The sequence below is a fragment of the Monodelphis domestica genome, chromosome 2 (genome assembly GCF_027887165.1).
Source record: "Monodelphis domestica isolate mMonDom1 chromosome 2, mMonDom1.pri, whole genome shotgun sequence".
NCBI classification, from domain to species: Eukaryota; Metazoa; Chordata; class Mammalia; order Didelphimorphia; family Didelphidae; genus Monodelphis; species Monodelphis domestica.
The window spans coordinates 276,789,896-276,816,505 of NC_077228.1; the positions used below are offsets into that span (position 1 = coordinate 276,789,896).

Sequence of the window (26,610 nt, forward strand, 5' to 3'; positions counted from 1 at the left end):
AGAAGTATCCAAGACTGAAGAAGGGATAAAGAAGATTACAGAGAACAAAATGGACAATTTTGGTTACTTAAAATTGAAACAGTTTTGCAAATTGTCATTTAATTTAGAAAGGAAATAGGTAACTGTGAAAAAAAACATTTTTCTGATGAAGGTGTATTTACCAAGATGTATAAAGAATTGATACAGATTTATGAAAACAAGAATCCTTTCTAGCATGTACATTTTTTTTTCATGTGAGACAGAAACTACCCTTATAAATTTTATTTTTGTTTTCATGCAGAACACTTCCATATTGGTCATTGTTGTAAGTACACTGATGTGAAAGATAGTATGCATTGATTCACATACATCTGACTTCCAACAGTTCTTTATCTAGCATTCCCTGTCTTTCAGGATTGTCCCAGATCTTTGCATTGCTGAGAGTAGCCAAGTTTTTGCAGTTTATCATCATACAATATTGCTGTTACTGTGTATAGTGTTTTCCCAGTTCTGCTTATTTCACTCTGCATGAGTCACAGATTTTTCCAACTTTTTCTGAAATCATCTCATTATTTCTTGTGGCACAGTAGTATTCTATCACCATCATGTTTGTTTAGCCATTCACCAATTTGATGGACAACCCCATAATTTCCAATTCTTTGCCACTACAAAACAGCTGTACTTTTGTATAAATAGGTTATTTCCTTTTTTATTATCTCTCTGGGATACAGACTGAGTTAATGGTATTATAGGACAATTTTATAGCCCTTTAGGCATAGTTAACAAATTGCCCTCCAGAATGGTTGGTTCAGTTCACAACTCCACCAACAATGCATTAGGATCCAATTTTGCCACATCCCTTCCAATATTTACCACTTTCCTTTTCTGCCATATCTTGGCCAATCTGATTGGTATCAAGTGGCACCTCAGAGTTTTAATTTGCATTTCTAATCAAGAATGATTTAAGACAGTTTTTCATATGATTATTGATGGCTTTGATTTCTTTACTAAAAATGCTTTTTCATATCTTTTGATAATTTTTCAATTGAGGAATGGCTTGTAGTCTTATAAGTTTGACTTGATTCTCTATAAATTTGAGGGATTAGACTTTTATCAGAGAGATTTGTTACAAAATCTACCCCCTCACACACTTTATTGTTACCCTTCTGATCTTGGTTAAATTAGTTTTTTTACATGAACTTTTTAATTTAATATGATTTAATCTATCTTGTTTGGTTAGAAATTCTTCCATTTTTCAAAGACTTAGGTAAACTTTTCTATGTTCCCCTAATTTAGTTATGGTATCACTCTTTATATCTGAACCATATACCCATTTTAACCTTGTCTTGGTGTAGTATGTGAGATAGAGGTTTATACTAAATTTCTGCCGTACTGTTTTCCAATTTTTCCAACAGTTTTTGTTCAATAGTGCATTTTTATTCCAACAACTGGAGTCTGTAAAAATTAAATTAGTATCTAGTAATAATAAAAGTATTATATTTTAATAGGTTTATTAAGGATTATTAGAATTCAAGGAATAAAGAAAATACAAAAATGAGAAACCATGTGCCCATGGCTGATTAGCCAATTCAGAATACCTGCGCTTAGCTTACTTACTACATCATTGCAATGGGAGAGCAGAACATAGAAGAGAGAGAGAGAGGTAGGCGTTACTGCCAGTTTAAATACTAATTGTGATATCGCCAGTTTAAATACTAATTGTGATCTCGCCCAGATGGAGACTCAGGTGAGATTATAGGGAATTCTGGAAAATACCAAGGACTTCTGGGGATTGACGTCTAGGGATCAAATCTCCATTTTTACAAGTCTTCGGGTTTATTAAATACTAGATTGCTAAGGTCATTTACTTCTGTCTATTATGTATCTCATCTATTCCATTGAACTGCCATTCTATTTCTTAGCTAGTACCAGACTGTTTTGATGATTGCTGCTTTATAGAACAGTTTTGATACTGCTAAGCCTCCTTCCTTCACATTTTTTAATTATTTCCCTTGATATTCTTGTTCTTCCAGATGAATTTTATTATTTCTAGAAAGTAATTATTCGATAGTTTGATTGGTACGGCACTGAATAAATAATTTAGATAGAATCACCATTTTTATTATATTAGCTCTGCCTATCCATGAGCAATTAGTATTTTCCCAGTTGTTTAGGTCTGACTTTATTTTTGTGAAAAGGCAAGCCATTTTATAGGAAGAACTTCAAACTATCAACAACCACATGAACAACAAATGGTAATAGGATATTACCATTCTGTTTTCAAAGGAATGAAATCTAAACTATCAGTAGATATGTGTAGAAATAAATGCTCATATTGCCTCATAATTAGAGAAATGCAAATTAAAATATTTCTGAGGTTTTACCTTCCTCATATAAGCTTGAGAAAGATAAAAAAGAAAATTAATTTTTAATTGTTGGAAGAGCTATGGGAACACATGCTTGTTAAGGCATCGTTGGTAGACGAATTGGTCTAGCCATTCTAGAAGTGTAATTCAAAAGTATAGCCAAAAATTCATTAAAATATGAGAGGTTGCCTATATATTGTGATGGAATCCTGTTGTCATAAGACATGAAAACAACTTTCAAAGACATAAATGTTCTGATCAATATAGCAACTAACTGTAATTCTTGAAGATGTGCTAGTACCTACCTGCTCTTTTGACAGAAATTTGTTGTATTCTAGATGCTATATGAAATTTTTGCACATGATCTGTGCTGAATTTTGTTTGCTTGACTGTATATTTTTTACATAGGTTTGATTTGGTTTTGTATTTAAATTATGAGGAATGGAGGTTAAAAGGAGAAAAAAGTTAATAGAAAAAATTTCTCCCACCTCATGGGCTTTGTGAATGGAGTTATAGGGTATTTGATCATTTTGTTCTTGCTAATAACCAGTTTAGAATTGTTTGTCATTAATCAATCTCAAGACATGTATATGGGTTAGTTGCTAGAATGATATTATGCTCATGTTGATTTAATTTCTGGTTTTCTGGATAAGAATGTGAAGCATAAAGATGATACAATTAATCCATTATTAGTGTAGGATGCAGTTTGTTTTGATTACAGTTATTGGATGTTGTTTATTAGTGTTATTATTTTAGCAGCAATAGCATAAGTTGTAAGGAATTGCACCTATTATTCATATTCTTTAAATTTGTTTCATATTTTACTGACACCTGTGGTAGATAAATGATTAGTACTCCATATATTGACTATTGGTTCAATGTTAATCAGTGGAAATGGGGAAGCAGCACTTTGAGTTCTTGTCAAGTTGGTCCTTACACACTGCTTCATTTATTACGTTGATTAGGAAACAGTATAGTCATTTAAGTAGACCTATATTATATGTAATCAGGATGGATTAAAATGAAGAATTTCCTTGACAGTTTAGAATACTTGTAGGATAGAAATAATTCAGCTTTTAAGGGAAATAGACACAGTAATTTACAAAAATAAAACTTTTTTGTTTTTGCAAATTTGCAAAAAAAAAAAAGAAAATTCAGCTAAAGCTTATTGACTAATTTTGTATTATTTGCAAAAAAAAAAACACCCATTATATATGATTCAGAAATTTCTTTGTCCTCATGTAAATGTGATGCTGATCTATAGTTGATTAAACACAGCTTGGGAAAAAAAAGAAGTCAAACAGCCCTGCTAGTGACTCAAGTCCATTGATAACAAATAAAAAAAAAACTGAAAACTGACAAAGATTTGAGTTAGAGGAAAACTGGTAGACTGAGAGATATAGATCCTATCTGTCTAGAAAGTAATGAGATTAACCTCAAAAAGGCCCAGATAGAACTTAAAAGTAGTTTTCAAAGTATCTAAAAATTATTTAATTTAAACTAGTCTTTTTCATGAAGTTTAGAGGACTTAGTGCAGCAGAAGATATTTAAATTAGATGCTTGACAATAATTTGAATCATTGAAGCAATTTTTAAAAAAGAGAGATTGCGATTATCTGGACATAAAAAAAAAAAGGTTATTGGGAGTTGTGGTTTATGCAAAATCTTATGTGAAAGAACCTAAAACAAAAAATCTCATGTGGAAGACCCAGATGACATTTTAAATTTCCTTTAGTGTGTATAGTAACTATATAGAAGATGAATTTTCCTTTACTAATTTGTTCTTGTTTATGTTGATGCCCCTAAAGATACTGAGAAATGGAAACTTGGCTAAAGATGAGTCTTGAAATTTATGTATGAGAGAAGTAATTAATTGTACAAAGAACTTTGTTATCTCTTGCTTTGTTTTCTCTTAAAGCTTCAGTGTAAGAACTTGTCTGTCCTCATTATTACTGCATATAACTTGTTGTAAGGGAATATCAAATTTAGGTCATAATAATGTATTCTTTTATAAAATATAAGCTATTGTAACTAAAAAAGCAAGATGAAGCCATCAACATCCATAATTTTTATTTCTTTAACCATTTCTATGTTTCAAAGATGCTCTGGCAGTAATTTCATATCTGTTGTTTATGTGTCATTTAGTAACTCTCATCCTCTGGGATTTTTCCAGGTGCCTTCTTAATTTTATTAGTCATGAAATGTCCTTTGTATCATGTTTAACCTTGTTATTCCTGATTGTAAAAGTAACTACATCCTTTAGTTCCATGATTTATTTTCAGAAAAGGAAATAACTTAAAATAATACCAAAAGTTTACCTTTCATTTTTTATTAAAATTACCTATTTCATCTAATTTTCCATAAATATGGATATGAGTGCCACTGACAGCAGGCTTAAATTATCTTAATAATGAAAGGAGATAAATGCATAGCCAGCCACTGTGAATAACTTCTCATTGGCTCCAGAGACTGTAATGGTTATTTTGTTATTATAGGAAAGCTTTCTGAACCAGGGGAGAATGCCTAGTTAAAATTTTCCAATTTAATTCAACAAGGAACTAGCCAAGGTACTGGGAGTACACAGACAAAAGTGGCTTTGCCTTCAAGGAGATTACATTCTTCTATGGGGTAGTTTGTAATATTTATTCCCAAATAAAATGCTTGCATTCTCTTTTTAGAAACTTTGTGGATTTAATATCTTACCAAAATGTGACAGTTATTCTAGTCATGCGAACAGTATTTGGGGAAAATATCTGATATTTTCTTATCCTTAAACCCTAAGTTTTCAGACTTTTTGGTTGTTAATTTGAATTTTTATTCTATGGTAATAGCTTTGCTTACAGCGTTATAGTGAGTATGTTCAAAAAGATACATGAACATTTAAACTAACTTCTAGATTTTGACATGGGTCAACTTTCTTTATTCTGTAGACTGGTATATTTGCTTGTTTTGTTCCTTTTAGAGATTATAGCATCATTACCAGGGAGCTAAATGAAGGAGAGAAGACTAACCTTAAATTCTGACTACTTAAAGTATTTCCATTTTTACATAGTGATGCACTATATTGAATGATTGGAAGTTTTGGATCAAGAACAGAAAGAATGTTTTTTATCAGTAGTGTTTCTATACTATAGGATCTAGAAATTCTCATAATACAACATTTTCATGAACATTTATTACTAAAAGATACTTATAGGCCATTCTTTAGTTTTATAGAATACATACTCGTGAGGAAAGAGTGTCCTCATATTAGTATGTACAATACTGTATCAGTATATTGTAGTAGTTCTCTGAAGTGTGGCATGTGGTTTGCTGTACTTTTGGTCTTCTTTTAAAAAAAATTTTTTTTTTTAACCCTTACCTTCCATCTTAGAATCAGTACTGGGTATTGGTTCCAAGGCGGAGTGGTATGGTCTAGGCAATGGGGGTTAAGTGACTTGCCCAGGGCCACACAACTGGGAAGTGTCTGAGACCATATTTGAACCCAGGACCTCCCATCTCTGGATCTGACTCTCAATCCACTGAGCCACCCAGCTGCCCCATACTCTTGATCTTCTGGTCCCTTGATACCTTTAGTTCTACATACGGAAAATAGCTTTTTGTGGTTACTTGTTTTAAAATTTAAATCTTTGTGAAACCAAGTTATGCTTTCGCTTTTCTACATAGCATTTAATTAGAATTTTTTTCTTAAAATATATGGCTCAGAAAAAAATAGCATTATTTTTGTTTGTTTTTGTTACACTAAAGAGAAAAGATAGGACTCTTTTTCTGAGAGAATTTTTTCCTTTAATGTTAGCAACTTAATTTTACTTAAGGTAATTTTTTTTTTGTCATACCTACCATATTTCCTGGATTTAATAGTTGATAGGGATTAGACTATAGGTGTCTTACCTAGAAACCTTTTAAAAATATTTTTTCTCTTTCATTCCATGACTTTGTACACCTCACCCTACCCCTACGTTGTTGAATAAGTTCTTCACGGTGTTTTATTTTTAGTTTCTTTTTCCTTTTCCCTGTTTTTTCATTAAACTCATTAATGGTTGTGGCTCTTCTTGCTTTTTCCATTCACCTTGTCAGATGGTGCTGATCTGAGCTTTTAGTAATTATTAGATGAAAACTGCATATAGGGCAGGGAACAGAATGAACTATTTTAAGTTTAATTCAGTTATAGTACAGGAAGTTTCTGCCAAAATACTCCTTAAAGGAAAAAACACATGACCCTATACTATACTTTTCAACTATGTTCAATCAGCCTTTCCTTTTAAATATAAAAATAACCACTTGATTAAAAGGTTTTTTAGAAAGCCCTATGGATCATAATGCTTCTGTATCATGAATAGGGTTGTTTTTTAGTTTAGTTTTTTTTTTTTTAAGGAATCAATCTGGGGGTGGGGCAGTTAGGTGGCTTAGTGAGTTGAGAGTCAGGCCCAAGACTGGAGGTCCCTGGGTTCAAATGTGGCCTCAGGCACTTCCTAGCTGTGTGACCCTGGGCAAGTCACCTAACCCCCATTGCCTAACCCTTATTGCTCTTCTGCCTTGGAACTAATGTACAATATTGATTCTAAGACTTAAAAGGTAAGGATTAAAAAAAAAATAAACTGGAAGAATCCATTCTGATCTCCATGGTGCTCAGCATATGTATATTCTTGCTATGAGCTAAAAGCAAGTTTTATCAGCTATTTTTTCCTTTGATACTTTTTATTTCTTGCCTTTGTAAAAATTGTTTCAGTGATATTGAATGATGTTTAACATTTCACGAAATCTGGATGAACTATTGAAAGTCTCCTTTGTCATTGCCAGCTACCATATCATCCATTTAAGCTGGCCTTTTCTTCCTAGCCTGAGGTGGGTGGGGTGGCATGGTTTAGCCAGAATCATTTGCTACCTCCTAGCAGATTAAGGAAGTAGACTTTTTAGTTGTAAATACTGATAAGTAGCAAGTGATTTTTCTGTAAAGTGATATCCTTACCACATCAGATAATCCTGAAGGGACAGGTTCAGTATTCTATTCCTAGGCTTACATTCTCTTGACTATATGTGAAAAGACAGTATGAGAATTTGTTAGTATATTCCATGATTATGAAGCTCTTTGGGTTCCCTTAATGGATTGACCTTTATGTGGATTTATTGCATTAAAGAAAATGCATGTTTTCTGAACCAATTACATCCTAAATTTGAAGGGAGAAAAAGGTTATTCCAGAAGAATGTGCTTAACTTAAAGGTATTTTTACAACTTTCTTAACGAACTGTCAACTGTCAGTCACCTAATCTCCTGAGTGACAGATAATTACTTAATGAAGAGATTTCTTTAAAGCAACTACCTATAACAGGTATTTTAAATAGCATTTTTTAGATATGGAAACTGAAGGCTAGCTAATAAGTGCCAGAGGTAGAACTTAAATCTCTTGATTTCATATCTAATATTCTTTCTGTTTCATTATTTAGTTATGAAAGATGGCTTGATGTTGATAGCTTGTTTCTGTACCAAAATGTGCTATGTTACAGCCACATGAATTATAACAGTTTTCTGAGCAATATTTGAGGGTCTAGGACCTTTTTTGGGTACTGTGCAAAGTAGTGATATTCATAGTTCCTTTCTATGAGAAACTTAATCTCTTTGGTAATCAAAATAGGTATCTCTGGAGTTTGAAGATATATATATATATATAGTAGTCTCTCGGTGATCGAGAATGACTATTGTCTTTGTGCAGTTTCATCTACGGTGTACCCTCATGTGGCTTTGGAGTCCAAAGGCTGAGGTGCAGAGTTTGTGGCACATGGGGCATGGGAAGCCAGTTGTTACGGGAGGTGCGGTTGTGGCTTGGTGTCGGCGTTCACGCACAGCCGCAAGACATCAACGTCGCTCATCTTCAAAGGTGGTGGCGGCATGGTGAATGTGGGTTCGCCAGCTGCTTCTGTCAGAGGCAGCGAGTTCTAGTTGCCTTGGTGTCATGCCAGCCCACTTCAAGTTGGACTTTAGCTGATCCTTGAATCTTTTCTTTGGTCGTCCTTGTTTCCTGAGTCCAGCTGACAGTTCGCCATAGAATAGCTGTCTTGGTATTCGCTGTGGGTCCATGCGGATGATGTGTCCAGACCATCGTAGCTGGGTTCTGAGGACCATGACTTCGTTGCTGGTGGAGTTGGCTCTGTCGAGGACTTCCTGGTTGGTGATTCGGTCCTGCCATCGGATCCTCATGATTGACCGGAGGGAGCGTTGGTGGAATTGCTCCAGCTCTTTTATGTGCTTCCGGTACAGTGTCCATGTCTCACACCTGTACAGGAGCGAGCTGAGGACCACTGCGTTAGGGTGTATTTTCCCAAACAACCATAGGAGCCCAAGATTTTTCCCCTTATCACTTCATATGAACTTTAGGAAGCTCCTTTCTCAGTAAAGCTGTGTAAATATGTAGCCTCAATATGTTTCTCCAGTCCAACCTTTTCAATTCTGCCAAATCTTGTTCTTATTCTAGTACCTTGCCCTATGTGTTAACAACCTTTTTTCCTTCTCATGTCCTAAAATGTCAGTGCCCTGAAACTTGTTTAATAAGTTGAATTATTCTTCTCAATTTCTCTTGAAATCTCATTTAGAATATGACACGTCTTCCTGGTTGATGATTCGGTCCTGCCATCCAGGAATAGTGAGCCATCCAGTCGGTATTTGATGTAGATGCCCAGGTCTAGATCCATCAAAGCATGTCATAATACTTGGGTGAAAAATAGGTTGAATAGTACCGGAGCAAGGACACAGCCTTGTTTCACGCCATTGGAGATGTTGAAGCGATAGGAAGTCTCTCCACCAGATAGGACTTCCCCTGTCATGTCGACATGACAAGAGTTAGATCAGGTTGACAAATTTTGCTGGGCAACCGAGCTTGCTAAGGATCACCCACAATGCGTCCCTGCTCACTGTGTCGAACGCCTTTGTCAGGTCTGTGAAGACAATGTAGAGACTCAGGTTCTGCTCAAGGCATTTTTCCTGCATTTGCCTCACCATGAAGACCATGTCGATGGTGCTGCGATCTGGTCGGAAGCCACATTGTGATTCAGGCAGGTTCTGCTCTGAAACAGATGACAGGAGTCTATTGAGTATAACACGGTTGAGGATCTTTCCTGCAGTGGAGAGTAGTGAGATGCCTCCGTAGTTGTCACAGGCTGCTCGTGAGCCTTTGTTCTTGTATAGGGCTACGATGGAGGCATCTCTGAGTTCTGGGGGCATGTCTTCCTTTTCCCATATGCTGGTCAGCACTATGTGGAATGCCTGGAGCGCCTTTCCCTTTAAGTCCTTGTACACCTTGGTTGGGATCCTGTCTTTACCGGGTGCCTTGCCTGCACTCATTTGTTTAATGGCTTTTTGGACTTCCTCTATTGAAGGAGGGACATCAAGTTGTTCAATGGAGCGGTTTTGGGGGATCTGGTTAAGGGCGCTTTGGTCGACTGAAGTGGGTTGGTTGAGAAGCTGACTGAAGTGTTCTTTCCACTTGTTACTGATGCCTTTTTTATCTTTTATGAGAGAGTGTCACTGTCAGAGGATAGCAAGGGAGTGGTGGTGGGTTTTAATGGTCCATAGGCAGTCTTGAGGGCACTGAAAAATTGTTTGTAGTTTTTCATATCAGCAAACCGCTGGATTTCTTCTGCGTTTTTTTCCCACCATTGGTCTTGCATCTTCCTGATCTCACGCTGCGCCGTGCCTTGGAGAGACTTGAATCTGTCCTTTTTAGGAGCAGAGTTTGGGTTATTTTGCCACTCCATAAAGGCTTTGTTCTTTTTGCTCAATAGGTCTTCAATAGCAGTGTTGTTCTCGCCGAATCAGTCCTGGTGGTTGCGTTGTTTTGGGCCTAGGACTGTCTTTGATGTTTCCTTCACTGCATCTCTGAACTGGTTCCATTTCTCAGTTGAGCTTCCAGTGAGTGGTCCCTTGGCAGACAGCTTGTTGACCAGGCAGGACTGGAATGTTTGCAAATAAGATGGATCTCTAAGACGACTCATGTTGTAAAATGCGCGAACTGTCTGGGCGCATTTTGGATGGCGAGGCTCAATGCGCATTTGAAGAGTCACTCTAACCAATCTGTGGTCTGTCCAGCATTCAGCTCCTCTCATGGCTCTGGTGATCTTTACATCCTGGATGTCTAGCCGGCGTACAATGATGTAGTCAATGAGATGCCACTGTTTTGATCTTGGGTGCATCCACGTTGTTTTATATTTGTTTGCCATTCTGAACACAGTTTTCGTGATGGTGAGTTCAAACTCTGAGCATTTGCTGAGTAGCAGTAGGCCTTTGTTGTTCATTTTGCCCACGCCGTGTTTGCCGAGCACTCCTTTCCATCTTTCATGGTCCTGGCCAACGTGGGCGTTGAAGTCTCCCAGTAGTATCAACTTGTCATTTGTGGGCACTGAGTGCAGGATGGCACTCGGGTCAGAGTAGAACTGCTCAATGGTCTCCCCTGTGCTGGTCAGTGTTTGGGCATATGCGCTGATGATTGTGGCATACCGGTCTTTGCTGAGAGGCAAACGGATCTTCATGAGCCTCTCACTGATGCCCACAGGCAAGTCTGGCAGCTGTTTGAGCAAACTGGTCTTGATGGCCAGGCCAACGCTGTGGATTCTGTCTTCATTTGAGGCTCTACCTTTCCAGAAGAAGGTGTATCCAATGGTGGGTTCACTGAGTGATCCGTCTTCTGGTAAGCGTGTTTCGCTTAAGACTGCGATGTCGATGTTATATCGCACCAGTCCTTTACCGATTAGAGCTTTTCTTCTCTCAGGTCTTGGGGTATTCTCTCTATCAAGTAGTGTTCTGATGTTCCATGCTCCTAGTAGGAGTTTCTTTGTATTTTTTCTTTGATTTTGACCACTTAAAGGGGATGACCCGCCAGCCGTGGTGTGCTGACCGGGTGTTTGTAGGGCAGGCAATGTTTGGGACACCTTTTCTAGTCCCCTCCCTTGATTAGGGTGAGCAGTGCTGTCCTAGAAAGGGCTGCTCAGTCGCCCAGGATGCTGCCGAACGTCCCTGCTGCCCACAGGGCCGAGCGACCACTGGTCTGTGGGCCGCCTACGTGCAGGATCGTGACTACAACTGCCCGTGGTCACCTCCACCTGTTGCGTCGTCACTCCCCCATCGCCGCAGGTCTTGAAGAGGGTGGACGGGGTTAGGATAGATGAGTGTGCACAAAGATACTTGTGCGTGAAAGAGATTTAAGTAGAAAAGTCGATGCACAGAGACAGTCTCACTCTCGGCGTTGGAAGCCTGGGTCCATTGGCACGAAAAATTAGTTACGTCTGGAGACTTCCTCAGCTGCATTGGATGGCCGTGTTGTCCTTTGTGCTCCAACACACCCTAAACACTCCACAGTGCTTCGCTGCGTCACCCTCTCAGCCGTTGAACCTTCTCATTGGTTTCTTCCGTCTGTTCAGCGTAAGCAGTCTTCACATGCTGGGTGAGCAAAGCCCTGGTTCACCAGGGGTCGACGACCTGATGGCTACTCTCACAAGGTTTAGCCGGCCTGTCGAAGCTGTTGCCCAGTGTGTGGCCTGAGAGCCTTAAGGAGTCTCATTAGCTCAGTAGGTAGCGCGTCAGTCTCATAATCTGAAGGTCGTGAGTTCGATCCTCACACGGGGCATCCGCTCTACATTCGGGGTGTATGGGGTGCTCAGGGAGGGGTAGTATCTCTGGTATGGAGGGCCTGTCGTGCCCTCCTAGCCAGCTCTCCAGCCTCTGACCCCCACCTGACATCCAGTTCTCTCACTTGTGGCTCCCAGTAGCTGCTAATTTGACGATATCTTACAAGTATACCCCTTTTATCTTCTCTCATTAGAATGTAAAATCTTTGAGCCCCTGGATTCTCTTTTTTTGTATTTATATTCCCAGCTCCTTTCACAGTGTCTAGCACATAATAATCTTTTAATAAATGCTTGTTGCCTTCTTACATACTGCTACTGCTGATATAGATAGGTAAACATAAGAGATTAAGGGGACAATAAGGAAAATTCTACTATGCTCTTTTTTTTTTTTTGAGTGAAATTTAAGTGTTAAAACTGTGACACTTGGTGATGAATACAAGTTGACTCCCTCTGCCTAGTCCCCACTATGCCTTTTGGAGCAAGGGAACAAGAAAAGTGGTAGGCCTGTCAATTCCCTCCGGCACTCTTTGATGCTTCTTGGACAAGAGACAAGGACTCCACCAGACAGAGCCTATTTCTTAAGTTGTCCCAGCAACAAAAAGAATCTCCTTCCTTTGAGAACCCTGTGCCAACTTTTGGTTTCTCATTGTCTAGGGAGAGTCTAGGGTTCCCATAGACCCAACATGATGTTAGCAATCTGCTGCTTAATGGATAGGGATCTGAGTAAGGTAAAAATCTTTTCTTCCAAGTTAGTTAACAGGAAGTTAACTCTGTTTTTGAGAATTAATCTTGACTTTTGTAACAGTGAAGAATAGAAGGATGTGTGGAATAACTTGGCATTAGAAGAATGGAATTTTTTGACTAGTTTTATTGTTTGTATGTGAATATTATTCTAGCAATATGTGTTGTTGAGCTATATGTAGATATTTCTTTCTAGGGCAGGTAGGTGGTGCAATGGATAGAATGCCAGACTTAGAATCAGGAAAATTCATCTTCATGAATTCATATCTGGTCAGAGACACTTATTAGGTATGTGACCTTGAAGAAATCACTTCACAGTTTGCCTCAGTTTCCATGTGTAAATGAGCTGGAGAAGGAAATGGCAAACAACTCCCAGTATCTTTGCCAAAAACAAAACAAAACAAAACAAAACAAAAAAAACCCATGGGGGTCATGAAGAATTGGACACAAATAAAAAAGATTTAACAAAATTTCTTTTAATTTAAATATGTGAGATGAAGCCCTCAACACAAAAGGATTAAAATTGAACTATAATGATCCTTTTTGAGTTAGTAGTTTTCTAGTAGTTTTCTAGACCTACTTTTTCTAGTTCTGTGACTGTCTATCTCTGTGCCTTAGTTTTCTTATTAGGTAGACATACAAATAATTGTATTAAAAATACATAGAAAGTGCTTAATACATGTGGATTGATTAAGACTTTACTGTTGTTGTGAGTAAAGAAGTGTAATTCTAGTCAGGCATAGATTTGTATACTGTGTTTCAGTTTTCTGAAAATGCTGTGGTATCACAGCCCTTCACAGGAGAAATTTGCTGCAAAGATTTTACTATTTATTTGCTCTCTTTGATTTTTAGCTGTATTGGTTTTGTTTAGAAGTCTTATTAAATTTTATATAATCAAAATTTTCCTTTATCCTATCTGTGATGATCTCTATTCTTTGATAGGTCTTAACTTATACATAAATCTGACAATTAATTTCTTCCTTATTCATAATTTGTTTTTGACGTCATCGTTTATGTCTTAAGCCATGGATCATTTTGTAGTTTATTTTGGTATATGTAGAGTTAAATGGTAGTCTATACTTAGTTTATACTAGAATCATTTATAGTTTTTCCAATATTTTTTAATGAATAGTAAGTTTTTACCTCAGTAGCTGGAATATTTGGGCTTTTCAAATACTAGGATATTGTGCTTGTTTGTTTGCATGTGTAAATTGTATACCTAATCTATTTCACTTACAAAAATAAAACAAAAACACAAAATAGAAACTGTGAAACTTAGAACTAAATCTCAAATAATAAAATAATATATTTTAGGAAGTTTATTATATGATCATTAGAAATCAAGGAATAAAGGTGATATAAAATAAAAACCACTTGCCCATGGCTGATTAGCTATTTCAAAATCCCTGCCTTACTATGCTACCATAATTTCTGCATCATGTGAAGGAGGGCATGGGAGGAGTTACAGACAGTTGAATTATCAATATCTTGAAAACCTGGAGGCACAGGAGAAAGATTATAGGGAATTTTGGGAAATACTAATGATTTCTGGGAAATGAAGTCAAAGGTTCAAAATCTCCATTTATATAAAACCTGAAAGTCAAGGAAGAGATTAACAAAATTGGAAGCAAAAAAATCCCATTGACTTAATAAACCTAACATGTATAGTTTTATAAAATATATAACCAAGGGAAAACAAAATTACCATTGTAAAAAATGGAAAGTGAGTTACTATCAAATAAAGGGAAATATTTAACATTTTTTGCCTAATTATCCTGACAATCTAAATGAAATGGTTAAATGTTTACAAAAATATTCAAGTCCCATATGATCAGAAGAGCTTAGTCAGCGAGTCATAAATAAGCTCCCAGAGGGAAACACTCCTCCCCACCAGGAACAAATGGATTTAAAAGTGAACTCTATTAAACTTTTTTTTTTAATCCTTATCGTCTGTCTTGGACTCAATACTGTGTATTGGTTCCAAGGCAGAAGAGTGGTAAGGGCTAGGCAATGGGGGTCAAGTGACTTGCCCAGGGTCACACAGCTGGATAGTGTCTGAGGCCACATTGAACCTAGGACCTCCTATCTCTAGCCTGGCTCTCAATCCTCTGAGCTACCCAGCTGCCCCCTATTAAACATTTAAAAAAAAATTAATTCTTTTATAAAACTTATTTGAAAAAATATAGACAAGGAAGAGATCCTGTTAAATTCCTTTTCAGGTAACAAATATAGTGTTTGATTTTTAAACTAGGGATAATCACAACAGAGAAAGAAGCCTATAGACCACTCCTTAATGATTCTCAACAAATTTAAAATAATATATTATCAAAAGCAAAGAGACTGCTACAACATGTCACAAAGATTATACAATTATGACCTGGCTCGATTTATATTAGGAATTCAGGGTTGGCTCAGTATTAGGAGGAAACATAATTAACCATATCAATAAGAACAAAAAAATATGATTATTTCAATAGATACACAAAAAACCTTTAAATAAGATATAATACCCATTCTCTAAAAAGCATAAAAATAAATGATTTTTTCCTTCAGTTAATGTCTGTTTAAAATTGATTATGTGTAATATGAGGATAAACTAGGGGCCTTTCTGAGGTGAGGGGTAAAACAAGGATGTTTATCATAACTTTTATTATTTGATGTAGTGCTTAGAAATGCTAGCTATCATGATATGATAAGAAAACGGGGGCAGCTGGGTGGCTCAGTGAGAGCCAGGCCTAGAGAGGGGGAGGTCGTGGGTTCAAATGTAGCCTCAGACACTTCCCAGCTGTGTGACCCTGGGCAAGTCACTTAACCCCAATTGCCTAGCCCTTACCACTCTTCTGCCTTGGAATCAATACACAGTATTGATTCTAAGATGGAAGGTAATGGTTTAAAAAACAAATAAAAAGAAAGCAAGCAAGAAAGAGAACTAACTTGAGGGAATAAGAATGGCCAAAATGTCAATTAAACATTCTTTAAGTATATGCTAGATGTCAGACTTTCCAAGCATTGGAGATACCAAAAAAGGAGAAAAGAGTAAGAAGGAATGGGTGATAAGACCATCATTCTCTAGAATGAGAAAGAGAACAATTAGGCACTCCTGTTGAAAGTTTGGAAAGCAATTGTATTTGATTTGGTTGTGATTGGAGAGGGTGGGAAATGGGGAAAATGGTGGAGTTGTGATATGTTCAAAGTAGTGGAGAAGCAAAATATTTTTATTGTGAGAAGAGACAAGGTGTCCAGAAGAAAGAAATGCCATTTCAGTGAGATAGAGAGAAATGTGTAGATTCAGCTATTTTGTAGAGGAGAGAAGAACCTAGTGTTTGGCAAGAAAGCAGACCCTAGAAGCTTTTAATCCACTGAAAGTCTTTCCCTTTTCTGTTCTAGGTTACTTTTTCCTTCTCCTTCATCCCCTTTTAGATACTTGTATAAAGGTATTATCTTCGCTTGTGGTCATAGTTGTAACTTCTGTATTTTCTAATACAGAAAATAGTAGTTCTCTAAGCTATTGTGAAAATGAAATAGACTGTATCTTCAATGTCTTTAAATTTATTGGGAATTGCTGCTCTATTATTTGGAACCCCCTACCTAATTAAGGTATTAATTATGCTAAAGGATTGAATAATAAATATGGGGGGGTTCCTTTGGCATTCCTTAGTTGACTTATTAATTAGTCTAGATGCCTTGTCCTAAATTTTCTGCATATCTACACTTCAAATTCCTTATGTATTAATTAGAATGATGCTGAATTTTTAGCTCTTTTCTTTTTTTCTTTTTTTTTTGCCCCAGGTCCAGCAAGACTATGAATCTCTGTTCCAAATGCTTTGCTGGTAAGTGCAGTAAAGGTTTTTTTTTGTTTGTTTGTTTCGTTTTGTTTGTTTTTTAAATTTTGTTTTTGATGATCTAAATCATATTCTTTGGGTATATGCATGGGGTTTTGTTTTCTTAGTGTTTGTATGCAATCAGATTCTCCTTACTTTGGTGCTTAGTTTATTTGTTTTGCATTGTTGAAACATTCTTCAATGTATATAAAGTAAGATCCTCTTGTGTATGTGGAGAATCAAGCTTTACTCAGGAGAGTTTACAGATGTCTAATATGACCTTGAACTGTAAAACTCTAGTTTTAATATGGCAATATTTTCAGTCCTTCATCCTGGTTTGAATAATTAACATCAATATAAACAATTTTATAATATATATGACTTCAATGTTAAATACCATAATGAAATTCACTTTTCTTGGCCCTTCCAATTGAATTTAAATGAGCAGATTTTTCACCAACTTGTTGTATGATCATGAGGAAGTCATTTCTCCTCAGGCACCATTTTCCTCATCTTTAAAAAGGGGAATTAGGTAAGATACCATTCTAAGGTTTCTTTAAGTTCTAAAACTCTGATTGTTTGATTTGTTAGACTGTGAATCTTTATTCCAAAGAGGTCTTCATATCCATTGTTAAAGTAAGAGAATCTGTCATTGGACTACAATTAATTTCCCTCTTCTGAAACTTTATTTTCACTTTCTGTTAAATGTACTTTTTTGCATTACCCATAAGAATATAACATTGATATTTGCTCTAACCTTGGAACCTCTAGAAATTAGTAATTATTTATTAAGCATCTACTTTGTGGCAGGCATTGTGCTAAGTCCTCAGGATGCAAAAAAAAAGAAAAAGACAATTTGTGCCTTCAAGGAGCTCACAATCCAATGAGGTACACAACAGGTGAACAAATTTATACAAATAAGATGTATACAAGATGAATGGCAACGAATTAACAGAGAAGTCACTGGAATTAAGAGAGCTTGGGATATGTTTCCTGTAGAACATTTTGATTTCTACTTGAAGGAAGCCAGAGAAGCCAGGAGGTGAAAATGTGGAAGGAGAGCATAGAGGGCTGCCAAAGAAAATGCCTGGAAATAAAGGTGGACTGTCTTGTTAGTGAAATAGCTAAGAGGCCAGTGTCACTGGATCAAAGCATACATATCAGGGAGGAAGGTATAAGAAGAATGGAAGGAGGCAGCTAGGTTATGAAGGACTTTGAATGCCAAACAACATTTTGTATTTAGTCTTAGAGGACATAGAGAATAAATGGAGTTCATTGAGTAAGGGAGTGATATAGTTGTCCCTGTGCTATAGGAAAGTCACTTTGATATCTTAATAGAGGATGAATTAGAATGGGGAGAAACTTGAGCTAGGTAGACCCGCCAGCAGACTATTACAGTAGTCCAACCAGAGCAGTGGGTGTATCAGAGAGAAGAGGAAATACTAGAAAAATGTTGTAAAGGTAAAATTTATGAATCTTGGCTACAGATTGGGTATAGGGGTTGGAGGTGAGTGAGAAATAGTAAGGGCTAGAAATGGCACCTAAATTGAGAGCCTGAGGGACTCAGAGGATGGTGTTGTACTCAACAATAATAAGTGGGAAGGGTTTGAGTGAAGAAAACAAATTTGGATTTGGACATACTGAATAATTTGTTTCCTAGATATCTAGTTTGAGATTTCCGAAAGGCAATAATAGATAGGAGAGTAGAGGTTAGCAGAGGGGTTAGGGCTGATAGGTAGATTTGAGAATCATGAACATAGAAATGTTAATTAAATCTAGGAAGCTTAAGCAAGGGAAATAGTAGAAGGAGAAGAGGATCAGTCATAGAGCCTTGTTTAGATACCTAGGTTTACATGGAACTGATTGATGATATAAGGTCCAGATCTGGCTCTTCCATTGACTGTAGAGAAAAAGCAAGAGTTTGCCATAGCTATATCCTTAGAGAAACTTGAAAGGAAACTATAGCAACCCATGTTTAAATGACCTCTGACTATTTGTATAGGCTGACTTTTTTTCCCTTTCCAGATATGAATAAGATAGTTTAGTATGGGATATATTGATAGCTCTTTTAGGTCTAAGTCTGCAATTGTTACCTTTGGCCCTCTTGAGTTTGGAAACCGCTTTTTGACTTCTTGGACTTTACCTTGGAAAGTTCTCATATTGACATCTGCTGTCTTTAAATCAGACATCATTTGGGGGTTACCTATTGTTTTCTGAAGGCATGTATATATTGTCTTTAAAGAGATTTGTGTTTAAGAGCATTATCCTGAAAATATTTCTGTGCTAAAATTCTAGGAAATTCTGAAGTCTGAATAAGTCAATTTAATTAGTTCTTGAACTGTCATGATTTTGTTTCCTCTTATGAAGTAATGACTTGATGATGGAATGCTCCTATGGAATACCACTGAAATTAGTTAATTTTCCCAAATCTAATTTTCATGTTTCTTTTCATTCTGTCAGTGTTTCATTCTCTTTCAACTTACTTTATCAACCCACTTTTCACAAATATTTCCCTTGTTTTTCCCTTCTCGAAAATCATACTTACACATGTTTCTTGGGATAACTGTCTCAGGACCAAGATTAATTTAAGAGGCCAGAATCACTTGAAGCCCATGTAAGAACTATTCATACTATTGGGGATGGCTTTTATATGTGGTCTTAAAACATACACATACAATAAACCTTTTTTTTGAATTTAAATTTGTAATAACTTGGACAGTGGCTGCGTATACCATGATAAAGTGATTTCCTATTTTGCACAGGATTTTAGAGAGAATTTTTTAAACAGTATGAAAAGGGAATAAATTATTTTCTAATATCTACTCTCCAGAAGTACCTATTTATAAATACAAGCAATCAATGTACTTATTGCAAATTACACATTTATTATCTTAAGTTACTTGTCTTTTTCTTTTCTGTCATGTCCAATTCTTATTTGAGATTTTCTTTGCAAAGATACTGGATGGCTTTGCCATTTCTATCTCCAGCCCATTTTACAAAGGAGGAGAAAGAGGCATACAGAGATAGGTGACTTGCTCAGGGTCATATGTATTGAGGTTGAATTTGAACTTAGGTCTTTCTGATGCCTGATCAAGCACCCTTTCTACTAGGCCACCTGCTTTGCCTGTATGTCCTTTGCCCTTTGGTGATTCAACCAGATTTTTAATTCAATATTATTGATTTTTTTTTGTTTAAAACTGTATTAGTTTCTGAATATATGCATTTCCTACCAAGCAATTAATAATTTTTGGTCAAAATTAAAAAGGAGGAATTTGTTTTTTAAAGCAGAGATTAAAAATGAAAGAAAAATATTTCAGTAAAACCAACCAATAGCAACTTTCTAACTTCAGATGTGTTATTCTTTACCTGTAGTCCCTTACTTCTGCAGCAGAAGTAGGAAAATATATATTCTTGGTTCTTCTCTGGGGTTAGGATATCATTTTTAAAATAATGTAATATTTAACATAAATCAAGTTTCAGATAATCATGATTCAGATAATCCTACATTATTTTCAGTTACATAGATACCATATGTTTTAATGACTTATGGTTGAATAGGACCTAATAGCTGAAAAAAATAATTAAGAAAACCCTGGGGGTAGAACCAAGAAGGCAGAAGCAGCAAAATAAAACCCTTTTTGTTACGAGGAATAAAATTTTAGTGTAAGTAAAACCTGATAACTTGACTTTATGACCATGTTTAAATCATTTGACCTCTCAAACTCAGTTTCCTCATCTGTAAAATGAACTACAGAAGGAAATGGCAAACCACTCCAATATCTTTGCCAAGAAAACCTCAAATGGAGTCACAAAGAATCAGATATCAACTGAACAAGTTGAAAACAACCGAACAACAACACGGTGATTTGAATTTCTTCTCGGCTTAAATTTTATATTTCCTTGTTTCAGTATATCAAAATATAGAATAAGCTTGAGTGTCTTCACATGCATAGGTAATGATATACTTTTAAATTATCATTTATTAAAAATATTCTTCAGCCCCTAACATATTGTTTAGTCAAACAAAACTGATTTCCAAATTAGTTATATATGTTTTTTAAAAATGTCTTTGTACCCTGAGTCCATCAGTTTATGCCTATTCCACTATCAGAAAGTGGGTAGCATATTTCATCATTGTCTTTATAGTATTTTTATTGTATAATTATTATTATTCTCATTATATTAGCTTCATTCCGTATCAATTTATATAAATTTCGACAGGTTTCTCTGAAGTGGTCCATATTGTCATTCACAGTTCTACTAACCATGCCTTAAAATTGTTTCTCCACAGTCATTCCAGTATTATTTCCTTTTTTTAAATTGTCACCGTTGCCAAACTCACAAATAGCAGATGAAGCCTCAGAGTTTTACTAATGTGAATTTCTCTGATTTTTATTTACAGCATAGGAAATATTCTTCGTTCTGTGAATAGAGTAACATAAAAGATAAAGCTTCCTATAACATCCTTTAAAGTACACAGATTATTAGTAGAGGCTAGCAGGGCTTTCCTACAATACCTCATCTTTAAATGAAGGCAGCTTATTATTATTTGCTATTATTGTTCTGCATAAAACCCTTTTGTCCTAGTTACTGAGAGACATATTCTTTTATTGAAGTAGAGTGCTCAAGAATTTTAAAATTATAATGCTTTTGGTATTTATTATTTGATTAGGGAACCTTTCTCTTTCATCCTCTTATAGGCTTTAATTTTTTCTGCATAAGATATTACAATATTTCCTCTATTCTTTCTGACTTAAGTGTTAGGTACCTGCTCTTTTAGATCAAGCCTCTGTAGAAAGATCAGCAAACACTCCAGGGAAATAGCGATTTGATGTAGCAAGTATTAAATTTTGAACCAAACTGGTAGCACTAGGTATCCAGAAAATGATACATTAGTTTGATCTACTGTTTAATGATTTTAAATTATATAATGAATTACTGTGTTCATGAAGGTAAATGAAGCAGTTTTTTTGATAAACAGTGAAAAAAAAAGTACCTTTTAGTTTTGGGTAGGCACATTAATAGGGAGGCTGAGGTAATCAATAGCTCTTGTGTTTCCTTCAAAATAGCTCTGATGTTGCCATTTGCTTTATTCCTATTTTCTACATTCTTTCTGTTAGAAAACAGTCTGTTATATGTTTAAGCAGATGGCTTATTCTGCTGAGCCTATACTGATGGCCTATTCTTGTGTGATAACAGATTTGATAGAAATAACCCTTCAAAGTCTAGAATCTTGTTCCAGAGCTGTTCTCTTTTTAATTCCTTTGAATTCTCAGTGACTTAATATAAGTCAAATTGCAAGGCCACATTTAATAGGTCAGTTACCAGACAAATATTGTTGTGCACATGTTTATATTTTCATGAATATAGATCATGAGGAAGAATCTAATTATCTAGAAAGGGGCCCATGAACCTTTTCTAAAGAGGGATATAAAGTATAAAGTTGGATCCAGATCCAGATAGATGGTTTTCGACACTGTAAACCCTTGAATCTATAGTTCTAGTTGCTTTAGTTCCTATTAGAATTAATTGGTTTATAAGGTAAGCATCCTACGGTGGAACAAGTTTTGGATTTGGAGTCAGAAATGGAATTAAAATCCTAGATCTGCTGTATGCTACTAGTATAATCTTGGACAGGTTATATTATCTCTTCAGGTTTTTATTTCCTCATCTGTAGGAAATTGGGCTAATGTGAATCTACTATTTTAGCTACTTCCATATCAAGCTAAAGCATGCATTTTCTCCTTGATAATGTAGAAGTTGATGAATTGGGAGAGGGGAAGTTTCATTTTCATTATAGATGAATTATAGATTTGAGAGGCAGTATTATGAGAGATGGTTGGTCTTTGAATCAGAGACACCTGGGTTCGGTCTTGTATAGATACTAGTTGTGTGACCTTAGATAGGACAGTTAACTTTTCAAGGTCTCTAACTTTTTAAAATTACAAATTTTATATGAGTATTTTAAAACAATGAACAATATGGAAATATGTTTTACATGCTAATACACATACAACCCACATCAAATTCTGACAGTTTAAATCTTCAGAAAATATAGGAAATTGTTATTGCATGTAACTGGAAAATTAAATAACTTTAAAAATAAATGAAAATTACAGATTTCATATGAGGTATTACCTAAATGAATGATGAAATCAAAGGTCTGGATCATTTTCAATTATAGATTCTCAAAATTAAAACAGACCATGGGGGCAGCTGGGAAGCTCAGTGGATTGAGAACCAGGCTTAGAGATGGGAGTTCCTAGGTTCTAATCTGGCCTCAGACACTTCCTAAGCTGTGTGACCATGAGCAAGTCACTTACCCCGCATTTCCTAGCCTTCACCACTCTTCTGCCTTGGAGTCAATACACAGTATTGAATCCAAGACAGAAGGTGAGGGTTTTTTTAAAAAATTAAAACAGACCAAAGCTGACATAAAACTGCTGCCAAATGTTGACAGCCTTTGTTTGAAGGACTTCCATTAGTAGGAAGTTCAGCCTCAAGTAGGTAGCTCATTTCATTTTAAAACAGCTCATTAGTAGAAGGTATTTTATTTAGGGCCAAAATATGCTCTATTCTATTCTTCTTAATTTTGATCTCTTATAATTTCCCCTCCTTTCTCTCTCTAATTTAATGAGCATCCTCTTTTGATAAGATATCAAGTTCCTTCACCACATTAGTTTTTTTCTATTGGTTGTACTCCATTTCATCAATCTCTCTACTAAGAAGTGATTTAACCAATTCAGAGTACAGTGAAATTATCTCTCCCCATATTTTGTATACTATAGTTCTCATAATTTAGTCTGAGTTTGCATGACCTGTTTTGACAGCCATGTCACACTGACCGTGATAATAATCATGAAGTTTGCAATGGACTAAAATGACTTGGCCTTTTTTTCTAGTTTGGTCTCTTCTGCTCTGTACTTCAGTTTTGTTGCTTTTTTTTAAACATATGTATAGAACTTACATAATCATTCTTATTTTTTATATTTGGCTCATCAATTCTTTTGTGAACCTTTTTAGATTCCAGTTGTGTTATCTAGTATGTTCAAAGTATCACTTCTAGCTTCATATCATTAATATATTATTTTTTCTTCCTTCAAATTCTATTTCCTAAGAAATTTCCAGGTAGGTAGATGCTGATATTAATATATAATTAAAAGTCTTTGAATATATAAAATAATTTAAAAGTCCTAGTCCTATCTTTGCCATTTCTTAATAAACTCAGTTCTAGAATGATTATTATGTTTTAACTAGCCTTAATTCTTCAGTTTCAATAATTTTTCTTGGAAGAAATTTTAAAAATATGATAAAAATATTGATATTATAAAGATACAGAAGGAATTAAAAAGTGTTTCTAGGTGAGATTGTGGTGTATGTGATCATTAAAGGCAGAGACAAATAGAATAATATTTATTAAATCTATGGGCTAGCAGTGGTGCTATGAGTGTATGGGACTGGGGAATAGAGGATTCATTCTGGATGTGTATTCCCAAGTCTTCATGGAGCAAGAACATTGGGAATTGTTGTATCTCTGTGATTGGAGGAGTAGGGGAATATAATTGCTCTCTGTTCATTTGCCAAAAAGCCATGAGGAAGGAACAGTTAACTATAGCACCCTGCATTGAAGCTACAGAATCCAGTAAACCCGAAGATGACCACAAAATATGTATGAAAATGTGGTAACAGTTTTGAAGTTTACTTTTTATGTGTAGATATGGTTATGAGACCATATGCTTTATCCTGAGGTGGTTCAGTGGCTGTTTAGATCTGAAAATAAAATTAGATACTTTTAAGGGCTTTATAGATCAGCTGATTTGTTGTAGGGAGATGCTTTTGTCTAGTATGTTTTCTATTCCTTTGGTGAAATCTCTATTCTTTAACATCTTTGCTATTCCATGAATATTTTGTTCATATAGCTTTAAGCTCATTAACCTTGCTATCTTCACTGTATATTGAAACACCATTTCTAATTTAGTCCCCTGTGTTTCTGCTTCAGAAATGCTTTAAAAAATTTGGAACAATGACTTAATTGCAATGATACTTGGCCATTGTCAATTCTGAAGACAAAGATGAGTTACATATTTAGATAGTTGAACCTTCAGGTTTCATTTGTTAATCTTCCTTGTTTGTGGCTTCGTTTCCTTATACATATATGTATAAGAGTTGAAAAAAAAAGTCATCTTTCCTGTTCTATTCATATTTAGCAATTTGGTTGAGTTATGGAAAAGCCTGTACTCTGCTTTGTGTATTTGCTCATTTGGAAACCTTGTATAGTTTATAGAGACACTAGTGATTTGTTCCCTAGCCTCCCTGTGGATTTTGTTCCATATTACAATCTAATTCCACGTCCGTGTCGTGCACTCCTGAGCCGTTAATTTGTACATTTCGATGCAGTTTGTTTCATCGTGTTTTTGTAATCCAAACTGAATGTAACGAGCTGTGTGCTTTGGGGACCTAGCTTTGCCTTGCCAATTAGAACAAAGTGGTTACTGAGAGAGAGTGTGTTTTAAATAAAACATGGCACCTCTGAGTGGGACTGACAGTCACTGGGGGATAAAGAGATGCTTTAACTTTTAGACTAAGAAAGAATAAGCTGCTGTCTCAGATTAGCCTTTTTTAAGAGGGAAAGGTGAAGGTATTTGTTTGCCTTTATAACATAAAATTGTAAATTTTCCACATGTGACCAATCATATTTGGAAGTTTGCCTTTCTAAGTTTACCTTGTTTTCATAGCCATTATAGGATATCGCCATTAAAATTTTTTTATTTCAGTATCAGGCCACTCCAGTTCCTAGCACTCAACCATTGAATACAAGGGAAAGGGAAGGTGAGTATTGAAAGTAGGTGGTTCAATTACAGTTTTTACGAATGTCTCAAGTCAAATCCTTGCTGACCTTGTCCCAACAGGAACTTTATAGTTGTTGTTTTATCATTATCATTATCATCATTATTATTAAAATCTTTCCATTAAAGAATGGTATTGTTTCTCCTTCAGGCACTGAGTATAATAAAATTTCACTGATGGTAGAATTCTGAAGATACTACTTTGCTAAAAAATATATATATCTGTGATATATTAATTGGGTTGAAAGTCTAGTGGAAATTTCAGTTGAGACTTAAATGTCCAAAAGTACATATTCACCTGTTTTAGACTCCTAATTCACCAGTTCAGATCATGGGGAATTTTACCAGTTTCCTTATGTATATTGTTTCAGCAAGTTGTCTTCCAACACTTATTTATTCCTGAACTCAAGATCTTTCCCCCTAAATCCTCCCTTTTTAGTTTCTATATTACCGTTGAAGGTTCCACCATCTTTCCAGATCACCAAAATTTGCAATCTAGGTGTCATATTCAACTACTTATTAACTCTCAATTGCCAAGGCTTGTTGATTTTTACCTTTGCAACATCTCTCATGTAATCCTATTTCTTTTTTCTTACAGTGTCTCCACTCTAGTGCAGGCCCTTATTACTTCATGTTTGGACTATTACAATAGCCTGCTGGTCAGGTTGTGCCTGCCTCAAATTCTCTCCACTCCAGCCTATCCTTCATTCAGATACAAGTGATTTTCTTAAAGTACAAATCTGACTATGTCACTCCTTCCTCCCTGCTTTTCCCCCCATCCCCTATCCCCCCACTCAATAAAGTCTAGTAATTCTTTATTACCTATAGGATCAAATATAAAATGCTTTGTCATTAAAAACCTTCTTACCTGATCTCCTTACCCCTTTTGAGTCTTCTTAAATCTTATATCACCACTAGCCTCTCCCCCATAATTTATACACATATATATTTTTAAAATTCTTATCTTCTTTCATAATCAGTATTAAGTATTGGTTCCAAGGCAGAAGTGGTAAGGGCTAGGCAGTTTGAGCTAAGTGACTTTCTCAGAGCCATATACCTTTGAAGTCTGAGACCATATTTGAACTCAGAGCCTGTTTCAAGGCCTGGCTTTCTATTCACTGAGATACCTAGCTGTCCTTCATATATTTTTTGATCCAGTGTCCCTAACCTCCTTGAAATTCTTCACACAAGACACCCCATCTCCACAATGTAGGCATTTTCCCTCGCTGTCCCACCTTCCTGG

The 26,610-nt window shown here is 35.7% G+C and overlaps 1 protein-coding gene and 1 non-coding gene across 6 annotated transcripts in view; both read left to right on the forward strand.

Annotated features, from left to right (window-relative positions):
* The window catches only part of ZFAND3 (zinc finger AN1-type containing 3), a 361,587-nt gene that overhangs the window by 104,088 nt on the left and 230,889 nt on the right, over positions 1-26,610 (forward strand). For all 5 annotated transcript variants that reach the window (XM_056818160.1, XM_056818159.1, XM_056818158.1 and 2 more), the window contains one exon: positions 16,490-16,530. In XM_056818160.1, coding sequence (XP_056674138.1) covers positions 16,490-16,530 — 41 coding nt within the window. The remainder of the gene's footprint in view (positions 1-16,489; positions 16,531-26,610) is intronic.
* Positions 11,886-11,958, forward strand: TRNAM-CAU (transfer RNA methionine (anticodon CAU)). The gene has a single exon. It is a non-coding gene; the product is annotated as a tRNA-Met (tRNA).